Source organism: Sus scrofa, chromosome 9, assembly GCF_054392235.1.
Source record: "Sus scrofa isolate SSC_HxYL_T2T_F1_AM1 chromosome 9, Sscrofa_HxYL_maternal_Yorkshire_Landrace_v2.0, whole genome shotgun sequence".
Taxonomy (NCBI): domain Eukaryota; kingdom Metazoa; phylum Chordata; class Mammalia; order Artiodactyla; family Suidae; genus Sus; species Sus scrofa.
The window spans coordinates 19,614,721-19,624,448 of record NC_139391.1 but is presented as its reverse complement, the minus strand read 5'-3'; the positions used below and the strand labels follow the sequence as shown (position 1 = coordinate 19,624,448).

The 9,728-nt window shown below is 39.8% G+C and overlaps 1 protein-coding gene across 6 annotated transcripts; it reads left to right on the top strand.

The window, feature by feature from the left end:
- The first annotated feature begins 389 nt into the window (after window positions 1-389).
- Window positions 390-5,762, top strand: CREBZF (CREB/ATF bZIP transcription factor). Of its 6 annotated transcripts, XR_014814825.1 has the most exons (5): window positions 390-1,698; window positions 1,916-1,993; window positions 3,068-3,136; window positions 3,753-3,863; window positions 4,897-5,762. XR_014814825.1 is itself a non-coding variant. In XM_084975575.1 (1 exon), exon 1 carries the CDS (start codon window positions 638-640, stop codon window positions 1,700-1,702), a length of 1,065 nt encoding a protein of 354 aa, XP_084831701.1. In that variant the 5' UTR covers window positions 390-637; the 3' UTR covers window positions 1,703-1,842. The 6 variants fall into 6 exon arrangements, 1 of the variants encoding a protein (XP_084831701.1); XR_014814826.1 differs by lacking the exon at window positions 3,753-3,863; XR_014814824.1 differs by having other exon boundaries at window positions 3,068-3,863.
- Window positions 5,763-9,728: the final 3,966 nt, after the last annotated feature.

Sequence of the window (9,728 nt, the reverse complement as noted above, 5' to 3'; positions counted from 1 at the left end):
TGAAAGACTTATTTACCTCTCTTTTCTTCCAGTATTCTGTGTTTGAAAAAAATCACATGTTATAACGAAAGGAGAAAAGAATAATTTTCAAGAAGAATCTGATCATCAGGATAATTTTAAATTCATAAATTTGGTGTATCTAAAAGATCATTTCGAATGACAGTGGTTTTACTGCAGATGGAAGCTAGAATACAGGGACTGAGACTTGAGGGCCCAGAGGAGTGGCCACTCCTTAGATAAATCCTAGGTTTGTTGTTATTTTTGCCTCTGTTACTATGACATCACTGGAAATCTGGAGTTACTCCTACTCTCGACCTCACAGAACTCTCGCGATACCAGGCCCTGGTGGAGCGGGAAATGTGGTGGGAGGGGCCGGGCCAAGATCGACCGACTTCCGGCCAGGCCGTTGTCTGGGTGGCGCGGTCGAGTCATCGTTGGGCCTCGCCGCTCCGATCTCCCGTCCCTCCCCCCCCGCCGCAGCGCGGGGGGTCGACCAGCCAAGTGGGGGCGGGAGGTGACTCCGACCTTCCCCTTCACTTCGTTCTGGCCTGCACCCCGGCAACCTGCTCTGGGTCCTTGGGACCCGCGAGGCCCGGTCTGAGGGGCCGGGGCCTACGTGGGCCCGCTGCCGGGCCCCATGAGGCATAGCCTGACCAAACTGCTGGCGGCCTCGGGCAGCGACTCCCCAACCCGCAGCGAGAGCCCGGCGCCGGCCGCGACCTTCTCGCTGCCCCCGGACCTGAGCCGGGCGGCGGCGGAGGACGAGGGGACGGCGGCGGCCGGATCTCCTGGCCGCAAACAGCCTCGCGGAAACGAGGGCGAGTCGGAGGCCGGGAGGGGGGGCCGCGGCGGCGTGGCCGTGCGCGCGCCCTCGCCCGAGGAGATGGAGGAGGAGGCGGTCGCCAGCGTCCCCGGGGACGAAACGGAGGACATGGACTTTCTGTCCGGGCTGGAACTGGCGGATCTGCTGGACCCCCGGCAGCCAGACTGGCACCTGGAGCCCGGGCTCAGCTCGCCCGGGCCTCTCTCCTCGTCCGGCGGAGGCTCGGAGAGCGGTGGCCTGTGGCGAGGGGACGACGACGACGAGGCCGCGGCCGCTGAGATGCAGCGCTTTTCTGACCTGCTGCAGAGGCTGCTAAACGGCATCGGCGGCTGCAGCAGCGGCAGTGACACTGGCGGCGGCGAAAAGAGGCGGAGAAAGTCCCCCGGAGGCGGCGGCGGCAGCAGCGGCGGCAACGACAACAACCAGGCGGCGACAAAGAGTCCCCGGAAGGCGGCGGCGGCGGCCGCTCGTCTGAATCGGCTGAAGAAGAAGGAGTACGTGATGGGGCTGGAGAGCCGAGTCCGGGGTCTGGCAGCCGAGAACCAGGAGCTGCGGGCCGAGAATCGGGAGCTGGGCAAGCGCGTCCAAGCACTGCAGGAGGAGAGTCGCTACCTACGGGCCGTCTTAGCCAACGAGACCGGACTGGCTCGCTTGCTGAGCCGGCTGAGCGGCGTGGGACTGCGGCTGACCACCTCGCTCTTCAGAGACTCGCCCGCCGGGGACCATGACTACGCGCTGCCGGTGGGAAAGCAGCAGCAGGACCTGCTGGAAGAGGACGACTCAGCCGGAGGAGTGTGTCTTCATGTGGACAAGGATAAGGTGTCGGTGGAGTTCTGCTCAGCGTGCGCCCGGAAGGCGTCGTCTTCTCTTAAAATGTAGGGTCAAGTAATCTGCTCTTTATCCGCGTTTACCCCTTTCAACTCCCTTACACCATGTAAAACACCTTAGTGGGACATCTTCACTGGACACATTTCAGAGGAGGAAAAAAAAAAAAAAGTAATATTGAATCTTTAAGTGTTTAGCTAAAAGCATGAATGTGACACTGTAACCAACTCCTAATGATAACATGTGACTATTAAATCTCTCTGACAGTTTCTTTTTTAGGTGATTTCCTTCCTGCCAGGCTCCGTTGTAGGGGTTACAGAACAGTCGTTCCCGCCTCACAACCTGGTAAGGATCCATCTCTTCACGTAACGCTCATGCTCTGCTGCTTAGTCTACTTTAATGGGCAACATCTCAATTCGTGTGTGTGTGTGTGATTTTTTTTTTTTTTTCTTTTTTGGAAGGTGGGAGGGGAATCTAATTTGGGCCCTGTCCACCCTGGAAACAGACTTGTGCTGGTCAGTAATGTATTCAAGATGCTTCTTCTGGTTGAAATAGCTGTTAATGTGTCCCCTTGTTCAGACTTGCGTGTACCTAGCTCTTCTGTCCCCAGTGTGGACATGGCCTTGGATGACATCGGTTCCAACTGTACACTGAAAGCTGCTAATAGAGATACAGTTTGGAGACAGTGACACAGGTGAAGTTGAATGGAAGTTCCGAGTTGTACAAGGTGCAAATTGGAATTCCAATTTTAGAGCAACTTTTCAGAGGTTGACAATAAGTACTTGGGGCATGCACAAATGTGATAGTTATTTTGCCGGAGATAACAGAAATCTCTTGAATAATCAAGAATGCCTTTTAGTTTTCTTAGGTCTAGACATACAGTCTATTCAGATTATAGGTTTTTATATCACCATTAGAGAAATTGGAAATTAATGTGCACATCAGACTCCTGTGTTGGTTAATTGAAGGGGGAATAAGCATGGTCAATGGAATGTCTCTTTGAGGACCAGCACAGTGATTATCCTATCACTGAGTATGAATAAATTGTTGAACACCTTTATTTTTGTTGTACTAAAATTTTAGGTTAAATTTATGTATGATTAGCTATTGACGGTTATGAAATGTGAATGAAAACGTGTAAAGTGAGGTTTCACAAAGAATCTTATTTTCCATATTTTAAGTCTTTGACCTATTTAAAAATAAGTTTTGAAATTGAGTGGTTCTGGCTACCTAATGACACAATTGACACTTTTCCCAAAGTTGGGACATAGTCTTCCCTTGAAGTACTCTATTGTCCAGTTGTATGGATTGAGTCACTGTGTCCTTCAGTGTAAGAGGCATTAAGAAATTCTTTGTGAAACATCACTGTTTGATAAAGTATATACGTATTTAGCATCCTTGTTTTTCTTTGTGCTAAAGTGGATACAGCTGTTGGGGCAGAAGAGACGGGACCAGCTGCTGGCCACATTTCCTGCTTTATTTTAAAAGGTAGTATAAGAAATGAGGAAAAAGAGGTAATGTCAGGGCTTCTGCTTTTATTTTAAAATGTTCATAATTAAAAAGTATTTTCCAGCAGTCCAAAGATGTAAGTTATCTTACACATAATATGTTTTATTTTGTTGTTACTTGGTTATGAAAATGGAATCTTGTTCTTGCACAACTGTAAATGTTTTCTTGCTAGATAATACAATTTGAGACCTAACTTGGTCTCTGGTTTCCAGTGCATTACAGCATATTTTGTAAAATCATCTACTGCACTTGAGCATGAACGGATAGTAGCCAAACTCACAACCTGGAGTGACGAACCTGCTTATACGTAAGTGCAGGAGCAGGCCCCTCACAATGCAGCTGCATGGGTTTTTAGTGCCTACTGAATTATATATATATATATAAAAACCAAAAGTAGTTGGAAAAATTATTTGAAATGACTAATTTGTGCTATCATTATGGAATATGTTAAATGTAGCTTTTTGAAACAGAAGCCTTGAATTGAAATTTAATTAATACTTGAACATTTTGTATATATTTCTTTGTATATAATTTTGTGCAGTACCAATGACAAAAATACGGTGTCATAATAAAACCAGGTTTGTTGATCTTTCAGTTATGGGCTCAAAGAATTTATTCATCTCTAACATGACATTGGAAAATAATGGATGAAAATAGGAAAAATGATTGTTGTTAATGCTGTGGGTCTTTAAAGGTTCTGGAAGCAGTAAGTGCGTTTTTCTAAAAATTATCCCATTCCCTTGGAGTATTTTCTTCCTAACGTCAATGATTTTCCTGCATTATTTGAAGTTTGGGGCTGGGGAGAAACAGTAGCAAAGCTTTCTGAATTGGGATGCTTTGAAATTCCAAGTCTAGATTTTTAGAATGTCATTTTATAAATGGCAGTTTTTGGAAATACTTGATTAAGAACTTTTGAAAATGGAGATTAGTATCGAATATTTTAAAAGCTGCTTTGTTAGGTTCCTTATGTTTCAACTGTCTTTTCTTAGTTTCCATTTCATTCGTTTTTTTTTTTTCTAATTTTGGTGACTTAGTGATTTTGTCATTTTTTACATCAGCGTCATGGTCTTGTTTTTACATGGTATTGCATGTACTTAGGACCTATCAGGGGCTTTAAATGAATTTGGTCATATTTATGTGTAAGCACATTTTACTGTAAATGTTTGGGTTTCTGAATTTACAACGGATCTGTTTATTTCAGTATGTAGTAAACAATATCTTAAAGTGTCCTATTCACTACTTGTTAATTAAAAAATTATGATTAATATGAACCTGTTGTCTTACTATTTTTAGAAAATTGTGTTTTGAATGATTAGTAGTTGGATAAAGGCCATTTCTAATGTGGATGGTTTAGAAATTTTCAGGTTTGGCTCTATGTAATGGATGAAAGCAATTTAGTGTTTGGGGAGTCTTTTTTAATTTTTTAATTTTTGTCCTAATTGTGCCTCTGTGGCAAAATGATACAGAAAGAACTAGAGTAAAGTGGTAGCTTTTAATATTTGTCTTCTGGTGGTGATAGGAATTCATACATTAATTGAACTAACACATCATATTGACCTACTATTTCTATCATATTGACTTGATGTTTCTGCACTTCCTTGACCAAACCTAACTAAAAGTCCACGTTTGTTAAAATGTAGTCACACATGATATAATCCAACAAAAAGTGTTCGAAATATTTTAAATTTTTGTGCATTTTATAATCACTAAATTAATCTCTCTCTCTTCTCTTTAAACAGCTTAGCAGTGTCTGCAAAAACGAATCTTTTCCTACAACCTGTTAACTGACTGGACTGATGGTAACAAAGTAATTGTGGGAGCCATGTCGGTCAAATATTTGGCATCTGCTGAAAAAATGAATGCCATTTTCAAGTTCCCAAATTACTTCTATACTGATTTCACTTTCCAGAAATGGAGATATGAAAAGATTCTCTGGAATCCTTGAAAGACTTAATAGAAATACATGAGACTAAGTTAATTTTGGAACAAAATTATACTTTTTTGTCTTTCACGGGAGTGATAACTCAGTTCTTTGCATACCTTTTAAAAATTGTAACCTTTGAAGAGATGGTAGTATTTCATCAAGGAATATTAGATTCTTTACGTAATCAAGAGCACATTCTATGGATTTAGATTTAGTGGAGTAGAATTACATAAACAGGCCATCAGTGATCACGAGGCATATCATGAGTTTGTATTTATTTCCTGGAACATGAGAGCTAATCTTAAGTACAGACACCTTGCTGTGAGGAATATAAAAGTTAATGTAAAGAGTAGTCTTTTTAAGTAGATGCACTGATTTGTCTGTATATCTTTGAAAACATTGATTATGAGAATGTGTGGGTAGTTAATTGCAATTCAGAGTAATGCCAAGATGTTTGGATTCTGAGGTTTTTGGCTTGAGCTTTCTGTGAGGACTTCTAAAAAATATTTTGAGGTTTCTAATGAATGGTATACTAGTTTCTGTGGTTTTATATTAAAATTTCTCTAGTATGTAAGGGCTTTAGTATTCTGGATGATATGGGCTTTTTTCATGGAATATGGTTGTTTTACTTAATTGAAAACATTTTTGCAGCTCATTACAAGTGTGAAAAAACACTCAAAACTCTGGTCTTTTTATTTCATTTTTGTTGGATTATGTTAATACATTCTTTCACCTGGCCTAGACTTAGTCATTTTATCTTACTGACTCATTTGTGAATGTGCAGATGATAGAAGTGGGAAGGGGCAGTAGATAGGCTTTTATTTCTTTTCTTTACAGAATGATTCATCATAATAACTACAGTTTGATATTTACTAAATTTATCAAATCCACTCAGTTTCTTGTAATTCACTACCTCTCATGCCAGGCAGCAAAGAGCATTCCCAGTGGATTATACTTAAGTGACTGATGGATGCTCCTAAAGTGTGAGCTATTTGGGGACCATAACTATTGCTTTGCTAGAACAGAGTGGATAATTCATTGATAATAACTCATTATCTTTTAAAATATTTTATTACCTAATTCAGCATTTTGGAGGTATACTTTAAGTTCTTACTAATTTAATCAGAATTTTAAACTAAATAATCTGATGATTAATGAATAGGTTGTATTTTCATGTGTTTAGTTTGTTTTCCTCAGGCTGTCAGTAGAGTTTTGAGATATTCCCAGATGGTTAAATTTTTATATTTTACTATAAAAATTTTAAATTTTTATATTTTTTATTTTATATTTTTATATTTTACAGTACTGTTTGTGCTGTTTTTTTCTTCAGAAACCAGGTAGTTACCATCTAAGGTAGGGATTCAGAAAGGGGAGTTCTTCCATTTGAAAGTTTTGCTTAGCTGCCACAGTATTTTTCACATACTTGAATACCTTAATACTCCCTTACTTAATACTGTCTCTGCCAGTTGCTCCCATCTGTCTTATAATACCAGACTGACCTCAGACCTCTGAGCTAGACTCCAAGTGGTCATTTACATTCAGTTTTAAAGTACAGAAGAGTTAGGAGCTCCCGTCGTCGTGGCTCAGTGGTTAACGAATCCGACTAGGAACCATGAGGTTGCGGGTCCGGTCCCTGGCCTTGCTCAGTGGGTTAAGGATCCGGCGTTGCCATGAGCTGTAGTTGTAGGTCACAGACGTGGCTCGGATCCCGCGTTGCTGTGGCTCTGGCGTAGGTTGGTGGCTATGGCTCCGATTAGACCCCTAGCCTGGGAACCTCCATATGCCCTGGGTGTGGCCCAAGAAATGGCAAAAAGACAAAACAAATAAATAAATAAATAAATGAAGTACAGAAGAGTTAAACTGGAGATAAATTTTATTCAGAAAGTAAATTACTTTATCATTAGCAACATAAATCTGTAACATTTGAGAAAACAAATTTTAAAAGATACAGGTTAATAGAAAGTTGCCTTTTTCATTGCTTTGGTTACTGATAATAGTGTTTTGGTTTTTTTTTTTTTTTTTTGTCTTTTGTTGTTATTGTTGTTGCTATTTCTTGGGCCGCTCCCGCGGCATATGGAGGTTCCCAGGCTAGGGGTTGAATTGGAGCTGTAGCCACCGGCCTACGCCAGAGCCACAGCAACGTGGGATCGGAGTCGCGTCTGCACCCTACACCACAGCTCATGGCAACGCCGGATCGTTAACCCACTGAGCAAGGGCAGGGACCGAACCCACAACCTCATGGTTCCTAGTCGGATTCGTTAACCACTGCGCCACGACAGGAACTCCTGATAATAGTTTTTATTCTTAGTTTTTTCACCTTTCAAGATTTCTTAGAATTACTTCCCCTACTTTTTAAAAAGAAACCAGTTCACAGTGTTTAATAATTTTTTGTAGTTTTATTGACCCCAAATTTGTTTTGTTGAAAATATTGCTTAATTTTTAGTTAATCTGATTTAAAAACCAAGTTACTTGGTGTTTAGAACATTTGTGTAGCTCTGTTAATATGCATGGATTTGAATTTTATTGGTGACCCAGCTTCCTTTAAACTGTGCCACCAAATTCTTTATCTTTCCTTTATAACCACTGAAGTCAATTTCTTGGACCTCTCTAGCTTCTAATGTACTGTAGTCTGGGGTTTACAGATTATTTTAAGTATAGTATAATATGAACTTTCTTTTTTAAAGTAAGTATTCTGAATAAATTGTAAAAGATTTAAGTAGTTTGTTTACTGTGATAGAACTGAAATATTAAACTGTCTTCCTGGCCAAGGCAGTGTTCTTTAGGACTTAGCTAAATTGTAATGCAGATCACAGGAGGCTCAACACACTTAGTGCCCCCTGACCAAAAATTTTGGTAGACTTGTAGCAACAGGTTTAAAATAACATGCTCTTTGGCTTATGTTGCCCATTTTTACTAATTGAGATGATTTAAGAAATACGTGGTAGAGGACAGGTTTAGAAATACTTTTTGGTTACAGAACTCATTGTACATTTTAAAAAAATCTGTTTATAGTTGGTATTATGTTAGGGAACACGTACTGTGGAATATATAAGGATAAGGAAACAATTTGTACTAAATTATCAATTTAGTTTTATCAGTGGTTTTGAATATCTAAGTTGATTATACCTTTCTCTATTTTTAAAGAGCCTAATTCAGTAATTTGGGTTTATTTTTGAAGTCAGAAATTCTAATTTTTTTTTTTTACTGTGATAAAGAATTGTGCTTTAAATTAAAGTGACAGAATGCAGGTAAAATGTGTAATTTTGGTTCAGAAAGCTTATTTTGATATTTTAGCTTATAAAATAAACCGGGTTTTTTTGGTAGAGGTTTTTTGGTTTGTTTTTGCCTTATATGTTTTTCTCCCTAGTTTAAAAGTAAAGCATATTCATTGTAGAAAACTGGGATTATCCAAAGAGGAATCAGGATGAAAAAAATTATCTGTAAATCTATAGCCCAGAGAATACACAGTAAAATATAGATCCTTTTGCTTCATGATTGGGATTAACTTTTATCAAAATAGTTTGATAGGGAATATATTTTAGGTACCTGTTGACAAATCTTGCTCTGAAAAACTGAAAGTATATTTTGTTAATTTCAGTTTAATTTTAAATCTTTGGCTGCATTGCTTTCTTTAAGGAACTCTATTCCACTCCCAAAGCTGCCTGTTTTAGGTGACAGGCTAAATCCTCCTTTCATATAATTTTAAGTAGCAAAGATTATTTAACAGATCTGTCAGTCTATTTGGAAGGAATAGTTATGATGCTTGTGAATATGATCTAGGATGAGACTTAATATTTTGTTTGGTATGACTTGGCTTGTTTCATAGGTGTTGGCTTAGGTCTGTTGTATTGGCCAGTATGCAAGATTTTAGTCACGTGTGGCTAAAAAATTTAATCAAAACATTTAGTTCAGGCCTATTAGTTACATTTCAGACTCAGTAGCCATATATGACTAGTGCTGATATATTGTAAGATATAAAATATTTTCTCATCAGAAATTTTTTTGGAGTTCCTGTCGTGGCTCAGTGGAAACAAAACTGACTAGCATCCATGAGGACACAGGTTCAATCCCTGGCCAGTGGGTAAAAGATCTGGTGTTGCCATGAGCTGTGGTGTAGGACACAGACGTGGCTCAGATCTGGCATTGCTGTGGCTGTGGTGTAGGCTAGTGGCTACAGCTCTGATTTGACTCCTAGCCTGGGAACCGCCATATGCTGTGGGTGAGGCCCTAAAAAAAAAAAAAGTTTTGTTGGACAATGCTGATTTAGATGCTGTCACATAAAATGGTTTAATGAACTGAGATGAAATGTTTTAGGAAGGGGAACAGAATAGGTCATTTCACAAATTTAAATAATCTATTTTAGGAAGTGAGGAATAGGCTAGGGTATTTCAAAGAACAAAACCAGAAACAGTAGGAGGAATATGGCTGCCATTTGAATGCCTGATGTCAGGTGCTATGTTAAGTCAACTTACATACATTATGTTATATAATACCAATCTTGAGTGAGGTTACTGATAAAACTGAGGGCCAGACTTGTTTAGTGTCATACAGCTGAAAAAAAAAAAAAAAAAGGTTCAAGTCTATGTGATTGCAAAGAATTAATATACCACACTGGAGAAAAGCTTTCAAAGACAGATTTGGCTTCAA